The 18,502-nt window shown below is 53.7% G+C and overlaps 1 protein-coding gene across 3 annotated transcripts in view; it reads left to right on the top strand.

Moving 5' to 3' along the window:
* Nucleotides 1-2,357, top strand: part of TAMM41 (TAM41 mitochondrial translocator assembly and maintenance homolog) — a 37,567-nt gene extending 35,210 nt beyond the window's left edge. For 2 of the 3 annotated variants that reach the window (XM_058678812.1, XM_058678813.1), the window contains one exon: nt 2,092-2,357. In XM_058678812.1, coding sequence (XP_058534795.1) covers nt 2,092-2,168 — 77 coding nt within the window. In that variant the 3' untranslated portion in view covers nt 2,169-2,357. The remainder of the gene's footprint in view (nt 1-2,091) is intronic. The other variant, XM_004581311.3, reaches the window with a different exon arrangement.
* Nucleotides 2,358-18,502: the final 16,145 nt, after the last annotated feature.

Raw genomic sequence — 18,502 nt, forward strand, 5'->3', positions numbered from 1 at the left:
TGGATAATTCAGCTTAACCATTTTATTTGTTTGTTTGTGGTGAGTGGTTTTGTATCTTTAGAAAACGTTTGTTATGTCCCACATTCATAGGTTTGTCCTCTTCCACCCTTGCTGAAATCTGAATATTAAGGCAGAGAGAATTCTTCATTCTTATTACTTGATTCTTGACAGTTTTACAAACTTAAAGTCCCTATAAAAATCTGGGTAGGACCCTGAACCCCCGCTCAGCAGTGTGCCCGTGTGGCACACGCAGCAGGACCCCTGCTCAGCAGTGTGCCCACATGGCACACACTGCAGGACCCCCGCTCAGCAGAGTGCCCGAGTGGCACACGCAGCAGATTCCTCCTGTGCTTGGGAGTTCACCCAAGGATCCCTGTGTGCAGGGGAGGAGGCTGAGCCTAGAGGAAGGAGCCACGCTGTAGCTGGTGTCCTAGCTGAAAGTGCAACCTGGATCCTCCAGCTCCTGTTCCAATGCTCCTCCTCCCACAGTTCCCTGCTGCAGGGAACTGGTGGGCGTGGGGCTGCTTTCCTGTGGCAGGCAGCAGGCTACACTCAACTCTGTGTGTTTGCTCTAACGCCTGAGCTCTAGGGAGGCCTTGGCTGAGTTTCCTGGGGGGCAAGCTGGGCGTGGTGTCGGGACTCATTAGTAGCCCCCACTTGCTGCATTGTACCAGATGCGCTTTACCTGCTCTCCAAGCCGTTTCTGGATGGTTTTAAAAGCACCTCTTAGATAATCGGGGCTCAGAGCTGGAGTGGGTGGGGTCCATCAGAGTGGCTGCTCCAGGCAGAGAATTACAAGGGGTGAGGCAGGGAGGGGCCCCAGGTGTTTTGGATGGGGCTCCCATGGGTTTGCAAATCAGCCGCAGGTAGACAGGCCCAGCCGGCAGATCCGGTATTCGTTAATGATTTTACTGGTAATTGGCCTCCTACCTGCCACTGCCTGCAGTAAGCCCTGCAGAGGTCCCCAGGCAGCTGCTCACAGGTTAACGGCCACCACGTTTGCAAGAAATCACCCAAAGCCCAGGGTTGGGCATCCCCCAACCAAGTCCTGCCCAGTGTGCTACCAGGATAGGGTGCCATAGACTTGCGGCACAGCCACTGTGGGCTTCTCTGGGGGGAAAAAAGAATGTTGGGATTTGAGGGCCACACCCCAAGATGATCTCACCCTGGACACAGAGGAAGCCAAGCCCACAATAGCAACCACGAACAGGACCTGTTAGAGCTGGCGGACCAAGAGCCCATTTCATGCATCCAACTCCACTTCTTTCCCAGGAGCCCCCAAGAGCCTCTTGTGCAGCTTCTGCGTGTGTGTGTGTGTGTGTGTGTGTGTGTGTGTGCCACTGAGCCAACCAGGGTGCAGGCTGCTGGAGGCTGAGTTGTCTGAGGCACCGTTGTTCAGTTCTTTCAGAAGCACCTGCTGAGTACCTGCGGAGTACTAGGTTCTGATGGGGAGACAAGTTCCTCCAGGGACTCAACTTCCAGAGAGGAGCAGAGCAGCACGGCCCGGCCTCAGTGTCCAGGGAGCCCCCTCCTAGAGAGGACCCTTGCAGGGGAATCCCGCCAGAGTTTGCAAAGCAGGAAGCGGTGGGGACAGCCCATGTTCTCTGCAGACCAGCCATGTGTGTGTGCGTGCAGGAGCAGACAGCAGGAAGCTGATGTGCTCAGAACGCAGGCTCTGGGAAGGAACAGGGGGCCAGGATGCCCCATGGCATAGGATGCCCCATGGCGAGGTTCATCCTTCTCTCACTCTTCTCAAGAATTCCCAAGTCCAGAGGCTGCCGACATGCTCCTGACTCGAGAGAGTCCTTGGTACCAGGACCTCAGGTGCTGGTGGCATCCGCATTACCATGTTGGCCGACCTGCAAATGGCATCTCTTTCCCCCAGCGTTGATGACAGTGACCCTGGCTCCTGGAGCCCACCACCAGCCTGTCACACAGGGCCCGAGACGGGGGACACTGCCTCCATAGCAGAGTGTGCCCTCAGAGATCCTGTCTCCATCACGCAGGGCCCAGTGCACGATGACACTTCCTCTGTGGCAGAGTGCGCCCTCAGAGAGCCTACGTGTCTCACCCTCTTCTCTCCTCTTCCAGGCGTGAAGAAATCAGTGGTTTACAGTTCACTCAAACTGCACAAGATGTGGAAAGGCTGGCTGAGGAGAACGTCGTGACTCTGCCCGCCCTGACAAGCGTCTTGCACAGATGAATAAAGCGCTCGGTCCGTTTTCATAGAATCACATTGGTTCCTTTGTCGGAGTGATCAAATTTGAAGACACTCTGGTTTGTGTAACATTTGAGTTCTTGAAAGTGTCCACGTCAGACATTTACCCAGGTGGGGCATGATACACTAGCAGGGGCAGCGTCCCCTCTGGAGACAGGACACATGAGTCCCGTGTGGTGGCTGGAGCCGTGGCCGCACTGTGCAGGTGCACGGCCATCAGACAGAATGCAGGTGCGTGTGTGCGTGTGCGTGTGTGTGTGAACATGCCTCCAGGGAAGCTGCAGGCCCGACAAGCCAGGCACTCCCTGCCTGTCTCCTTACGTCCCTGCTCTCCAGCCTGCCTGCTCGTTTTGTTAGGCCAGCCACAGTTTCCTTGTTCTCCACAAAGGTGTGTGACAGAGTGGCTTTTGGGTGGGGAGCGGGCACTTTGCCGTGACCTAACGTTTGTGAAGCGCTCAGGACAATGTCTAGTTCCCAGCGGTGATTTGGTCAGTGACGCCACTGCTCTTTTGTATCGTTGTTTTTGTTATTAGTTTCCTCCTTGACAAGCTGTTTATTGGATAAAAATAAGTTAATTATTTTTAAAACTTTATTTTTACTGTGTTAACGTAGTTGAGAGGAATGTATGCCCATGTGGGGCTCTGTGTAGGGTGGGCAGGGTTGAGGTTTGGAGGAAGGTGGGTGAGATAAACTTTGAGGTTTTTTTCTTTTCTTCCTGCGTTCACAGCAGAGGTTGGGGTGCACTTCTTGCTGTCAGACTTTCTTATTAGATCATTCAAGACCCTCTGTAGATGGCTGTTATTTTCCTTGTTTTGCTGAACTCCTGTCCCCAGTATCTGATCCAGCTGCATGCCCTCCCTGAGGGGATGATTCAGCCCCATGCAGAGGTCATCTGCCTTTTCTGGAGGAGAGGAAGTGGCCGCCTGGGGGCCACAAGGGCTGTGAGTGGCAGAACTGGGACTGGGAGTTGGTGCGCCACTCCCCCAGGTATTCTTATCTTTCTCTGCCTGTGAAAGGTGGATAGACTATCTAGGTTGAGATTCCCCAGATTAGGCAACTAGGGATGAAAAGCAACACTTCCTCTGAGGAACGTGGAACTCTGGCAGGAAGTGGCCCTCCGGGTCAGACCTGGAGCTGGATTCCAGCCCTGCCGGTGTCCAGCCCTGTCCTTGGGCCTCTGTGTCCCTGGGGTGCACGTGCCTGGTCAGCCTCCGAGGCAAACGTAGTGCTTTGATGTGCCAGAGGCACCAACGGCAAGTCTCATCATATGGTGTGATATCGCCATGGGAATGTCTGCTGTAGTTCACACCAAGAGTCAGCCATGGTTCTTGTTCCAGTAAGTCTAGACGAGGAACCCAAAACTCCCTTGGGAGTTCAGCAAAGGGAGCTGGTTTCAAAGGTGCCAGGAGAACTGGCAAGCTGAAGGGTGTGCTGAGCAGGAAGCAGAGGTGACAACCCTGAGCTGGCATCCCCAAGCCCACGCCTGCCGTGCGGATGCTGCCTCGGGGGACCTTCACATAGGTCCTCCAAGTGCAGGGCTTCTCTCCCATCAGAAGGGGGCGTCTATCCGCCGCCCCCCAAGGATGAGCTGGGCTTTGTGACTTGCCCAACTGAGAAAAGGCCATGGACAGGCTGTCCTGTGACTTCCCAGGTGAGGGCCTGGCTGACTCTCAAGCTCCTCGCTCTTGGAACTCAGCTGCTGTGGGTGAATGTTGCGGTGAGGACTCCAGCTGCGGCTTCTGCAGCCGCAGGACACAGCCCAAGCAGGAGCCCCTGGCTGAGTCCCGCTGACTCCCAGCACTCCGAGGAGGAGTAAGAAAGTGGTCACGATTGTTCAGTCGTCAGGCTTGGGGCGGGCACCCAACGCCCACACCACTGGTGGTTGCTGCCAACACCAAAGCCTAGACAGGGGCTCCTTTCTTCCCATCTCCCACCACACTGGTTGGTCGACTGTGACTCTTTCTGACAGCAAGCCAGCTGGAAAGGAGTCCTGGTCACTGTGGTGACCACCATGGAGGGCCCAGAGAGTGGGTGGTAGTGAGCATTCACCTGGAAGGTGACTGGCCGAGGCTCTACCATGCTGGCTGTACACGCACATGCCTGTCAACCCATCTGCCATGGCCAGCTAGACAGTGAGAGCTGGAGATAATCACAGGGGGGAGACATTGCATGACATGTGGGAATTAGTGGGAAACTTACAAACTACTAAAACTCCCTACCAGACAGCTTCGGACTTCGAAGTTCCGCACCTGCTTGGTAGCAACCTGGATGGAAACCTGGACCTCTTCCGGTCTCAGTCCCCTTTTGCTGTCGTCCACGCCTCTCCCCACCCAGCTCACAGGGACTTAGGAGATCAGAAAGAACATTTCTAGGTTCACAGTTCTTTTCCGAAGTTACGGGACTGCCCATGTAAATGTAACTTGAATGTCATTGTCTTCAAGGCCTTCTTGTATAGCTAGCCTACTGTTGAGCTACAGATAAACCAATGTCCTCCCCCAAGGTCCTGGGCTGCAGTTGGTGGTTTAGAACGAGGCTCATGAGATGTGCAAGTGGAAAGCAGGAAAAGCCCATGGGCAGTACTCGGGAGAGTCGCGTGGGGCCTCCCAGTGAAACTGGGTTGTGCTCAGGTGGGAGGAGGCGGGAGGTGCCTGGGTGGCTGTCCTTGTGACCCTGACCTCAGCTGAATTCACAATGCATCGTGTCAGGGCCACGGAATCCACCCTTACACCCAGTACAGCATGACAAGTGGCCAGCGCTGTGAAGACAAGTTACTGGACACATTGACTTAGTCATTAACAGACACCAGAAATGGGGGCCCTGGAAGGTTGTACCAACTCTGAGGACCTCACAACACAAAGCAGTCAGGTCCCTGAATCCTGAGTGCCCGATTCTGGGGTTAACTGCAACATGCTGTCAGCCCCATCACAGGAACAGCAAGCACGGGCTATGCCGTTAAGGTGCGTCAGGCACTGTCCTGCGCAACATCCAACGTGTTTATGCACTCAATCCCCAGCTCGGCCTTATGTAACAAGGACTCTTACTTTCCCTGTTGTGTGCATGAGGAAGCAGGGCACAGAGACAATCTGCTGTCACACTAGCACATGACAGCTGGGATTTGCAACTGGGCCATCCACTTCCAAAGCCCTTTCCCTTAACCTCTAGGCTAAACCACCTTTCATTAACTTAGTAGTCACCTAGTCGGGCAAGAGTTGGGCCAGTGATGTTGGGCCTGTTGCTTTAAAAACAAAAAGTGGGCGGAGTGTTTGGTTTAGGGGTTAAGATGCGTAAGTCCCAAATCTGGATGCCTGGGCTTGATCCTTGGCCCCAGCTGCTGATTCCAGCCTCCGGCTACTGCAGACCGTGGGAGGCAGTGGTGGTGGCTCAAGCAGTTGGGTTGCCGCCTCCCCTGTGAGAGACCTGGATTGAGTTCTGGGTTCCTGGTTTTGGCTCTTGGCTTGGGGCCATGCCAGGCATTAAAAGAGTATATCAACAGTTGGATGGCCTCTCTCTCTCTCCTGCTCTCTCTCTAAAGTTTTTTTTGGGGGGAGGGGTAAAGAAGGAAGAGTGAGGAAAACAGAAGGAGGAGGATTGGGGAGGCAGGAGGAACAAGAGTTACAAGGAAGAGAAAAGAATTTGAGCAGCCAGGATACACACCAGCATCCATTTAGGATACCAGCACTGCGTGGCAGGCCATGGCTCCACCTGCTGCATCACAATGCCAGCCCCAGGAGAGGCTTTGAAGGTGGAGTTTGCAGTGAGCTCGAATTTTCCTTCCTTGGTGTAGTAGATGTGCAGCCAGTGCCCCAGCCAGGGTCCCCCCAGCACTGACGTCCTGTGGAAACAAGGACTGACAAAGCCTGGGACCTTGCTAGTACAACCCAAGGGGTGAGCACACTGGCCCTCGCTGGAGGTGGGCCCTGGGAAGCCAATCTGCCTACACGAGCCTTTCCAAGCTGGTGAGAGCCAGGGCAGGGGTCCAGGCACCAGTAGAAGCTGGGGTGTGAGGCAGCTGCAGTAGGGCTCACGGTTCCCTCCAGAGAAGCTCCAGAGTGACGGTGGTCTTTTAGAATGTTCCTTGGAAGGGGGATGGTGGGCAGCAAGGCAGTGGCCTTGGCACCGTAAGCAATGCCATACTTGATGGGAGACCTTGTTTCAGCCCCAGACAGCTCTCACTGGGAGCACTTGGTCCTGGAACCCCAAGAAATGTCTGCCCCTATGTCTGGGGGTGCATCTAGGTGATGCGGATCCCACTTTGACTGTCAAACCCCATAGCCTCTATGATGCGGAAGAAACACTCAAATGTCACACACTAAGACGCCAGTACTTCTCTTTAGCACTTTTCTCCAAAGGCCTCGTGGACCTTAGAAACCCAACAGCTGGCCACTGGACACGTGTGGTCCATGGAGTGCTTGAAATGTGACTGGCCAAGCTGAGAAGTGTTGTGTCTGTGGAATACCCCCAGATGGCTGACCACCCAGAACATCTCAGTAATCTCAATCCTGATTATATTTTGAAAGTGCTTGAGATATACTGGGCTAAATATGTTGGTATTCATATTAATCCATTGTTTACCTCCTCCTGTTTGCTCTTTTTAAGGTGCTACTAGAAAAGTTAAAATTGCATGCAGAGCTGGGTGTTTGGTGTAGCGTTTCAAACTCCACTTCAGATGCCCACAGCCCGAGTTCAAGTCCCTGCCCCAACTTGGATTCTGGCATCCTGCTGGTGCATACCCCACAAGGCACGAGGTGATGGGAGACCCGGATTTGTTCCTGGCTTCAGGCTTCGACTTGGCTCACTCTGCTCTGAGCGGGAATATGGGGAGTGAACTAGCAGATGGGGAAATCTGTCTCCATTTCTCTGCATTTCACATGACATGCAGATGAAAGCTTTAAAAAGAATTTTTTTTTTAAAGATTTTTTTATTACTGAAAAGCCGGATATACAGAGAGGAGGAGAGACAGAGAGGAAGATCTTCCATCCGATGTTTCACTCCCCAAGTGAGCCGCAACGGGCCGGTACGCGCCAAACCGATGCCGGGACCAGGAACCTCTTCCAGGTCTCCCATGCGGGTGCAGGGTCCCAAAGCTTTGGGCTGTCCTCTCCTGCTTTCCCAGGCCACAAGCAGGGAGCTGGATGGGAAGTGGAGCTGCCGGGATTAGAACCAGCGCCCATATGGGATCCCGGGGCTTTCAAGGCGAGGACTTTAGCCGCTAGACCACGCCGCCGGGCCCTAAAAAGAATTTTTAAAAATCACACGTGAGGCTCACATTAGCTGCATGGGATGATGTCATTGGAGGCCTTTGCAGAGAGTCTGTGTGCTGGTGTCCTGAACGGAGAGAGGCATTTTTCTCTCTTTTCCTTTGGTGACAAGGATTATTCTCATTTATTCTAGAAAACCATGCCTTGCCCATAGAAAAGCTTACAAGAAAGCTTCTTGAAGAAAATGATGAAACAGGAAAACCCCCCTCGCAGACAATGCTATTATGTTGTTCATCATGTTCTTAGCTCCTTACAGATGAAGAAAGGCTGTGGGCACGACCAGCTGCATGAAAGAAAAGAGTCGCTTGCTAACATATGGCCTTCAGCAGTGGCTGTCACGTAGGCACGCTTAGGCACCATGAAAATGTATGAAAATGTCCCTGAAGGCATGTTTTATCTTATTTTTGATGATGTTTACAGAGTTGATCATGGTGGGAAGGGTCGAGGATCAGAAGAAAGTGGGTGAGACCACTGTTCACACATTTTCTTGTTCCTGTATCTGGGGGGAAAACCACACCCAGTCTCCCAGCTGTACCCAGGGATGGGGAACAGCCACCCAGTGTCATCCCAGAGTCCCCAGTATGGAGCATGTTCCGAGGGTTCTGCTCAAGTGGATTTGATAATTCTGAGATGGTGTTGATGTCGCCACTCCAAGGATGAGGACATGTCTGAAGGCATTTTGTGGCTGGCATCTCTTTCAAACAACATAGCAGTCTGCAAGTTTTCATGTCCTCATGGTTCAGGTAAGGAGGCATTCTTCCTTCGGGGTCTGGTTGGTACCACGTGCCAGGCCCTGTGGGACGTGAGCTTCTGACTCCAGCCCTGGCTGACGACATTTTTAACATTAAAAAACTAAAACCAAATGGGTCAAGGGTAGGGCTGTGGTCTCAGTCTGAAGTCGCAGACTGAATCCACGCTCACACTGCTGTTCACATATTTGATCACACCTCATCTGTCCCTACTCAGGAGATTCATGTTGTTCTTCCAGAAATGGATTCTGGTTGTTCAACACATGTTTCATGATGCATCTCTCTTGACTCAGACATGTCTTCAATGGTTCCTGTTTTGGGAAGCACACGGTCTGAAAAGCACGCGTTTCTCAGATACTGGGACCATTTTGAAATCTAAAGCAGCTAGAGGCAGACCTGTGAATTCACAGGGAAGTGATCTGTTTCCAGATCAGCAGGTGAGGGCGTGGCCAGGAGCAAGGCCAGCAGGACTTGTGTCAGCAGTGCGGTCACGGACAGCACACGTGCAGAGCACATGTGTCAGCGGTGTGGTCATGGCCGGCACACGCGCAGAGCACATGTGTCAGGAGTGCGGTCATGGCTAGCACATGTGTAGAGATGCTGGGAACTTTATTTAGCAAGACAACAAAAATATGTTTTCCAGATATTTTTGTCCAACACACATGGAGAAAACCATGTTTCCAGTAACAGAATGAGAACTTTTTTAAACACTTAACTCATACGCCAATGTAAAATGTGTTGATTTTTAAAATGCAGCCTTCCCGGGCTTGGCAGCGTGGCCTAGTGGCTAAGGTCCTCGCCTTGAACCCATATGGCTGCTGGTTCTAATCCCGGCGGCTCCACTTCCTCTCTATCTCTCCTCCTCTCAGTATATCTGACTTTGTAATAAAAAAAATGAAATAAAATAAATCTTTGAAAAAAAATGCAGCCTTCCCCTCTTTGGTATCCACAAGGGATTCCTTCCAGGATGTCCACGGACAACAAGATCTGCAGATGCCGTGTCCCTCCTGGGTGACGACAGTGTCCACTGAGAACCTGCACTCGCCCATCTGGAACTTCACAGCATCTCGGGTGACTTCTCCTCCCCAAGACAACATGGATGCCACGGACGTCACTGCTGTATTCTTCAGGGAATGTTGACAAAGATGAGTCTGAATATTCAACGCAGACGCAGCCATAGACTGACAGTACACCGTCCTCAGCTGGCTGACCTGTACAGCCTAGGTATGTACAACCTCAGGACGTAGAGCAGCTGGGATTGGAATCAGTGCCCATGATGCTGGCACTGTGCTGGAAACTTAACCTACTATGCCACAGCACCGGTCCCAAAATCTGAATTTGTTCAAAAAAGGAAAAATTCAAATGGTTATCTTTTGTTTTCCCGAGGTATAACGGACAAAGTATTGTATACCCAATGTGTACAACCAAAATGATGACTTAACAAATGACATGTTGTGAAAGAATTAACACAATCAGATTACTCGCCTAGTCACCACATGTGTGTACATGGGTGTGAAACGGGGGAACTCGGGACCTGCTCCCTAAGCTAGATTGTTAAATTTCAGGTGCACATGGAGTATTTTTACCCGTAGTCACCACACTTGTCCACCGGAGCCCCACCTGAAGTCTACCCAGCATTTCCTCCACACTGTCCTTCTGTGGGTTTCACTGTTTTGGATTCCATCTATGAGTGAGATCACAGGCCTGTGTCTTTCTGTGTCTGGCATATTTCACTTAACATAATGTCCTCCTGTGTTTCATCCATGTGATCACAAATGGAAGCATTTTTTTTTTTTTTTTCAGTTTATTTGAAAGGCAGAGAGTCTGGTGGTGGAGGAGTTTAGAGAAATGAAGGCCTCCCACCCACCGGCTCACTCGCCAGGTACTTGTAACAGCTGCAATGGAACCAGGCAAGGTCAGGGGTCTGAGAATTCATCTGAGTCTCCCATGTGGGTGGCAGGGACCGAAGCGCTTGAACGATCACCTGCTGCCTCCCCGGGGTGCGCGTTCACAGGAAGCTGGGATCCAGAGCTCAGCCAGGCCTCCAGCCCAGGAGGTGCTCCAAGCAGCGTTATAACTGCTATGCCAAAGCTCAGCCTGTGTGTGGTTACATGTCCCTGCACTGTGTGCACACGCACAGGCTTCGAAAATTGGATAACGCACATCTTCCTGATTCTGTTTTTCCCACAAACTTTTTGAAGCCTCCCACCTTGACAGTTTCTTTATCTGTTCTTCTTCTCACAGAGGGCTCTTGGGAAGTCACCAGGGTGGGAGTAGGTAACAGGACAGGTATAGATGGTGTTGCCAAAGCCTGCAGCACCCACAGTGAGGTGGGAGCGTTTGTGTCCCCCTAATGTTCAGGTGGTGATGTTGGGGGGTTGGGGCCTGAGGGATCAGTGCCTCATCTCTCTTCACCGTGTGAGGCTCGCCTTCTGAGTGGGGCTCTCGGTGAACACGCCCAACCTGCCAGCACCTTGATGTGGGACATGACGGCCTCCAGGTGTCTGGGAAGTGACATCTACTGTTTAGACACTGCCTGTCTGGCACCGACCACAGTAAGACCCAGCACAGTTAGGGGAGCAGGGGGTGCAGCATGTTGTTCCTTCACACCGTGAGCTGATACCAGGCCCGTCTGGCCACCTGGTTGACAGCCACTCCAGCACCGGCTACTCATCTCTGTAATGCGGAGGGCGCTCCTGGGCCAGCCTGGCTCGACAGGGAGCTTTCTGGGTGCTCACGAGAAGGAGCAGGCTGGAAGAGAAGAAAATCTCCAGACTCAGGGTATCTCAGCGGGCAAGCCAGCTGAGCCCTCCCTGGCTCAGCTCCATCCAGGAAGTTTTCCTTGTGCGTGAATCGCTTCCTGAAGCGAGCCAGGGAGTGAGTGAGGCTGCTCCAACCTGTTTTACATGGCGACACCTGCAAGCCACAGCTTCCTCTGCACATGCTGAGGAGTCTGACATTTGTTTTTTTGTTTTTTTTTTTTAAAGACTGGTTTATTTCTAAAAGGCACAGTTGCACCAAGAGAGGGAAAGAGCTCTTTCATCCACTGGCTCACTCTCGAAATGTCCACAACAGCTGCTGCTGGGCCAGGCTGAAGCCAGGAGTCTGATGCTCAATCTTGCTCTTGGGTGGCAGGAGCCCCACTGCTGTCCCGGCACAGCAGCAGGGAGTGAGACCAGAGTGAAGGAGCTGGAATCTGATCTGGCACTCGCCCGGATGCTGGCATCCAGGTAATGTCTTAACTCACTTCGCCATGACACTGGCACCAACCTTTCTGTGTCTAACCATGCTTAGAACACTGATTTAGCACCTGGCCTGGACTGCAAGCATTCTGCTTAATCAAGTGTGTGTATTGTCACAACATAAGAATCACATCCCTAAGCAACTGGCTCTGGAGGAAACCAGCTGTAAGCTGTTGGAACAAGTTGCCATGTGTCTCCCTTACCAGTCACTTGCCAATAGGTTTGCTTGTTCTGCTGGTATTTAACAGAAGTCATCAAAGAAAATAGCTTTAAAAAAATAAAATTTACATAGTAGCATGAGCGTTTGGCCCCGCAAGTGGAACGTGGCTGGAGACACCTGCCTTCCCCCTGTGCAGGGCAAGTCTGGTCGTAGCTCCCAATTCCAGTTTCCTCCTTGGGCACACTTCAGGGGACAGTGGGGCAGGTGGTTGGCTGCTGCCTGCATGGGGGCTAAAAGAAAAAATACTGCCTCGAGGGACCCGGTAGCTGTGTGAAGGAGCCAGGTTTCCCACGCTCAGAACCCGCCTTGCCCTCCACAGGAGGGAGCCACCTGATCCTTCTGGCAGGACCACCTCCTGAGATGGGCTTCTGGCAGGACCACCTCCTGAAATGGACTGTGAAGCCCCAGTACCCGGCCTGCGTTGAGCGGTGCCCGGCCTGGAATCCCAGCCCCCACGGGCCTCCCGACCCAGCAGTGCTGCTCACTCCTGCGGGCCCGTAGAGTCCCGCCGTGGGTCCCTGGAGGCCACGGGCGCTTGCAGGTGCAGAGGCCCAGCTCCTCACCTGGAGTCAGGGCGGAGCTGGGCGTGCGGGGACGTGTCCGCGCCCGTCCCCCAGCCTCGGCCCGTGGCCCTTGGGGAGGCAGAGACACCCAGGACCCCGAGGGAGCTCTGGGAGGTGCGTAGCCCCCCAGTGTCTGCAAGATTGTCCTGACTACGGAAAACGCGACCCCGACGCGGCCGGTTAGCTCCGTGGCAGCGCTTGACCGCGTCCCCCGTCCCTACCGGCTCCTACACACCTTCCTGGTAGTGCGGCTCCGTCAGCCCGCGGGCCAATCGCGTTCCCGGTCTTGGCGTTACGTCACCAGCAGCCAATCAGAGCTCCCGACCGGCTGGGCCAACCGGTGTGGCAGCCCCGGGCCGACGGCCGCCAGGCCAGGAGTTGGGAAGCCGGGTGCCAAGGTAGGCGGGCGGAGTCTTTCCCGGGGTTCACTGGAAGCCTGTGCGTACTTGCTGGCTGACCTCGTTCCCGCCGTGGGCAAACCCCGCCTTCTTCACTCACTTTAACTGGAATCAGCCCTTGCTGTGTTCAAACCAGATGATGTGTTCCCACCACCACCACCCTCAAGACTTTCTATCTTGTTTCCTGTTCTTTTGTTTTGTTTCAAGACTTTATTTTCCTGTCTTTTGGATTTGCCACCCTCTGGCTGAAGCCCCAGTTGCCTAGCACAGTATGAGGCTGCCCGGCCCAGGTTGAAGCCGCAGCCAGGGACACAATTGGGCTCTCCCGCGGGAGTGGCAGGGAACTAAGGTCTGAGTCCAGAGCTGGAGCTGCAGCTAGGCTAGGCGGTATGGGATGTGGTCTGCACCTCTACAACAGACGCCCGCCCTCTGCCTATTTCCCTCTGGGCTCCTAGCGAGGGTGTTGCAAGTGGGGGCTCTGCACGCCCCCTTCCCTGCCCCCAGTGAGAGCTTCCAGCTGGCCCTGAGTCCCCTAGTCTTTGTTTTTTGTGGGTTTTTTATTTATTTGTTTGAAAGTCAGTGACAGAAAGAGAGGGAGAGACGTGGAGTGTGGATCCTCCTTTTGCTGGTTCACTCCCCAGTGCGGCTGAGTTTCTCACATGGGTGGCGGGCACCCAAGTACTTAGACTATTATCTGCTGCCCCCAAGCACAGTCACTGGGGGCTGGATGGGAAGCTGACTTACTCCTTGATCCCAAGAGCTGCAGTGTAGGACTTGGGCACCTCCCCCCCCCCCCCGCACACACACACAAAACCTTCCAGAGAGGGAAACTAAAACCATAAAGTCGTGAACACGTGCTTAATGTCTGCACAACATGGACTCGTATCAAATGGTGACAATGGTGTTTGATAAGAGAAATGACTTGTCTTTGAATCCTGATCGAACCTCTTGTAGCTCTGTAGCCTTGAATGAACTTGTTAATGTCTTTGAGCCTTCGCACATGAATAAAAAGTACAGTGGCTGCCCCATGGAGTTGCTTTGATCACGGGAATGACATGAAATTAAAGTTCCATGAAGCACTGTAATCCATGTAATGTGTACCTGCCCCATGAGAAGGACGCAGAGTGGTGGCTACCATGATGACAGCCATACCCAGGATGGCCATTTTCCCTCTGTGCTGCCGGAAGTCTACTGGCAGGTAATAGGGGTGCCAGAGGAGGGGTGACAAAGCCCAGTTGCTTGATTCTCGGTTCCACTTTGTACTGGGTTTGTCCTTTGCCAGAGCCAGAGGAAAGTCTTGCATTGTCAGCTCTGCTGGGAGGAGAAAAAACAAAACTCCCATAGACAGTGTTGTAAATGGAATCCAAAGAAACCCCGTGGAAAACCTCTGGCAGGGGTGAGACCAGCGGAGGCTCCATGTGTGGCTGGCTGCTGACTGGCCAAGCCACCAGGTAGAGTATACAGAGCCTCATCTGTTGGTGACCGCTTTGTACTGGGCTTCTGTCTGGGAGGACTCTTCATCCAGCTTCAAGTTGGTTTCGCGCTGCCTCCGGGGTATCTTCCTGGAGAGGCGGGAGATGTGCGACTTCAGAATCTTGTTGCCTGGAGTTTGTTGAAGCAGTAGGGATGTATGCCTGGGAGCTGCGAGGCATGGACCAGGCCCTGATTCTCTGCCAAGACTGTCCACAGTGAGAGCCGTGGGCACTGAGAGGCAAGGGGCCCAAAGAGCAGGTGTTCACTTACCCCATGTGTCCAGAGGGAAGGGAGCTGTAGTGGACTTCGGGGAAAGGAGCCCAGGAGAATGGTGATGAAGCTAGGGGGTGGCAGAGGCAGGGATCCTGAGGTTATGTCACTCAACAGACTGATTTTGTGTGATGTTGGCCCTGGGGGGATGCATGGGGAGCTCCTGACCAGAGGCCTTCATGTGAGCAGGTGGAGGTGGAAATCCTGCCTCTGCCCCTGACCTGCAACTTGGGCATGTGGTGGTGTTGGGGATGTGAACCGCTGTGCTGGTGCCAAGCAGAGGCATATGCCAGGGCAGTGGGAGGCATCGGGCCACGATGGTGTTCTCAGGTTGTGCCCTGAGGATTCTCCCTGGTTCCAAAACTGTGACACGACAGATCACATTTGAAAGGAGAGAGAGGAGAATAACCTCACCTCCCCAAGGAAACAACAGACAGCTCTGTAAGAGAGACACACAACAGACTCCTGCGATAAACAGACCGCAGAGTCCTGGGGGAGCAGCAGGCAGACAGCGGGACAACAGTCAGGCCTGGGAGCAGCTGCAGGGCTCCAAACAAAGGGCTCGACCACGCTCAGGCCCCCAGCTTTGAATCGGGGCCTGGGGAAGGGGGTCTGCGCCTCATGCATATGCATGTGTGCCCTGTATACTCACACACACACCTGCACATGTATGCCTGTATGTTTCTATATTCACCTCTACACTGCATACTCATACATGCCTGTACACGCACACACACATATATACTCCTGTACATGGACACCTGTGCACACAAATAGGCCACCAAGGACCCTGTGCCCAGTGCCTGTTTGGACCTGTGGCTTCCAAGGCCAAGTCCCTGAAGGGCTGGAGAGGCCAAGGCCTTGGCCATCTTTCCGGTGCCCCAGTGCCTGGCTGCATTTCCCCACTGTAGTCACGGAGGTCAGTGCTGGACAGGAGCCCCAGGTGCCACCATTAGACCTGGTTCTGAATCGCAGCATCAGGGTCCTGAGGAAGCGCAAGGGAAGGCCTCTGCAGGTGGTCTGGGGGTGCCGGACCCACCAGCTGCTGGGGGGATATGGACAGTGGTCTGGCCTGGCCTTGGGTTTTGGGGAGCAAGGCAGGCACTTAACTGTGTTGTAAGGAGGAGAATGCTCTGTTTGGTGTTAAGGCTGTGGCTCACCTTTAGTCAGCAGCTTTCTGGACCATGACCGCTGCGTTCTAGAAACATCACCCTGAGTCTGTGACACCACGTGATGCTTCCTGCCCAGAAGTGTTTTTCTTGAACCCGGCATAGGGAATTTGGCTCCAGTCTGGAGGCTTGACTCTGGCAGGTGGAGAAACAGCTGTGTATGCAAGGTGCTTTCCTGTCTTTATTTCAAGTGGGGAAGCCAAGGCTTGTGAGGTGGAAGGAGCGAGGTCACAGCCTCCCAGGAGGCTGCCTGCTACATTCTCTCTCCTGTGCCCAACATGGCAGAGATGGTGCTGCCCCACGTCCATGCCCCCCCCGCTCAGCCTGGAGAGGTCGCTGTAACTGCTCCCTGGGAGAATGCATGTGCTGCTGAAAACCTGCCCTCCCCCGGAAGCTCCTCACTGGGGAATCCCTCTGGTGCTTGCACAGCCCAAGCATCTGCTGGGGAGAAACAGGAAGGGCAATGGTTTTTCCAGCATCGCTGTGTACTCTCCAGTGTCACCCACGCCCTGTGGTTCTCGCTCTCAAATCTCCCTCACACACACACACTCCTCTTTATCCTGCATCCCCATCCTAGACTAAGATGTCTTATCCCCCACCTCCACGGCCACATGGCCCGCCCTGTTCTCCCTTCCTCCTCTCCCTGCCCACACTGCAGTAGGATGTACATGGATGGGAGGCTGGCATTTGGCACAATGCTTGGGTTCAAGACCTGGCTCTGCGCACCGTTCCAGCTGCGTGCTGCTGATGCTTGCCCTGGGAACCAGCAGGTGATAGCCAAGCACTTAGGTCCCTGCCACCTGTGTGGGAGATCCAGATTGAATTCTGGGCTCCTGCCTTCAGCCCTGCTTATCCTAGGCTGTTGCAAATGAAAATAAATAAATTTAAAGGCATAAACAGCTACAGTTTGTCACTCCCTCCTGAAAAATCTTTGATGACTCTCCCCAGTCTCCCACCTGTTGCCACCCCCAGGTGCCAGCTGTCGGCTGTCACATCCCCAGGCTGTGTGTTCCGCAGCTTTCGTCCCTGTCCCTCTTTCTTTCTTTCACCTGGTGGCTCCTGCATAACCTTGTGGCCTCAGCTGTGCCACTGATGCCTCCTCCTCCCGGAGCCGCTTAGGTCCTCCCAGCACTGAGCTGAGAGCCCTGCTGTGAGGTTAGCAGGCTCCCTGCCCTGGTCAGGGCCTAGGCAGACTCTGGGTGCAGATAGACTGTCCGAGTGAGTGACTGCCACCCTGCTCCTCAGCCGTGACTCGGCCGATGATGGAGGGAAGGTGACATTGAATCGCTTCTAAATCGCAGCATCAGAGCACAGATTAAGCCACCCGGGGGTTGCCTCAAGAATGAGGCAGTTGGTCCAGGGACAAGGGGCAAGGCTTTGTCATTCTGCAGTCTGGGGCTGCTGATTCCCACATGGGAAATAAACAAGGTGACATCATGGTGACACGCTCCCGTGGGACTTGTGAGTTTGCCGGCTCTGTTTGCTGTTTGTCTGTGGTCTCTCGGGCTGCTAATCATCTTGAGGCGTACGATTCTGCAGCTCTCCAGGGAAGGGTGACAAACAGCAGAGTGTCCTGGTTCCTTTGCCCTCCTCATGACTCTCAGGCCTTGGCCTGTCCATGTAGGGTGAGGGTCCCCACACCGGCAAAGTTGCAGGACACCAGCACTCCGCATGCCAGCTCCCAGACTCTGAGTCCACTTGGTTCTTCACCCCCTCCCCTTACCTTTCCATGAGACAACTGGCACCTCACCAACACATCACAGCCTGCTGGATCCCCTCTCTTCCTCTCCCGTCAGAATGAACAAGACAGAGCCAGCACCGTCTGTCATCCCATCTCTAGGCACCCTAAAGCCCAGCTCAGTGGCCCGAGCCAGTTATTTCACCTCCAGATGACTCAATTCTTTGTAAAATGGGGTAACAGCCTTGAGTCCTCAGGGGTGAGTTGAGTGGCCTCGTGTGCCAGGCTGGGCTCCAGCTCCCAGCCTTTGTGTGATCTCAGAATGTCAGCCAGTCTTGCAGGGGAGAGGAGGCAGAGCCTAGGTGAGCAGGTGTAGCTTTGTAAGCCGATGTGGGGGAGTAGGATTCTCCCTAGGCTTGCTCCAGGACAAGCTGTGTGGCCTCGGTTGGCTCAGACTCCAGTGGGCATGAATGCTACTGACCTCGATGAGGCCCTGAACACCATACCTGGGACCTGTTGCTGCCTACTCGGTTGGCATCTTACCTTGTCCCCCGAGGCGGCCGCTCTGGACCATCCTGTCTTGGTTCCTGCTGTCCCTCCCCCTGATTTACTCCCTTGTAGCTCATGGCACTCTGAGACTTTTTAAGAAGTTTATTTGAAAGGTAGAGAGAGGCTTTCCACTCACTGGTTCACTCTCCATCACCTGCCACAGTCACAGCTGGGCCCAAACCAGGAACCGGTGCCCATATGGGATCCTGGCGCTTTCAAGGCGAGGACTTTAGCCACTAGACCACCATGCCAGGCCCCGCATGCTTGGTGACACTTGACAGTGGGATTCTTGCACATTATTTGATCTGATTTTATCTAATGAGCTGGTTGTCATGACATTGTCCTTATTTTCAGATGGACTCTGAGGAGGGCTCTCTTCCACTCATTGTCCCTTCTGAGCCAGCTCCTGCCCTACCTAGGCCCGGGACATTGGCAATGAGCTGCCGTAGCTTCTTCTCCAGCGTCAGAACTCACAGGTAAGGAGTGCCCCTCCACCCAAGTCCCAGGAAGGGGCATGAAGAGCAGTGGGCATGTTCACAACTCAGTGCACCCTGGGTGGGCTTGTGGCAGTGGACTAAGCTGCCACCTACAAGATCAGCATCTTATCAGAGTGCCAGCTGGAGTCCCAGCAGCCCCACTTTTTTTTTTTTTTTTAAAGATTTTATTATTATTGGAAAGCCGGATATACAGAGAGGAGAGACAGAGAGGAAGATCT

The sequence above is a fragment of the Ochotona princeps genome, chromosome 21, assembly GCF_030435755.1.
Source record: "Ochotona princeps isolate mOchPri1 chromosome 21, mOchPri1.hap1, whole genome shotgun sequence".
Taxonomy (NCBI): domain Eukaryota; kingdom Metazoa; phylum Chordata; class Mammalia; order Lagomorpha; family Ochotonidae; genus Ochotona; species Ochotona princeps.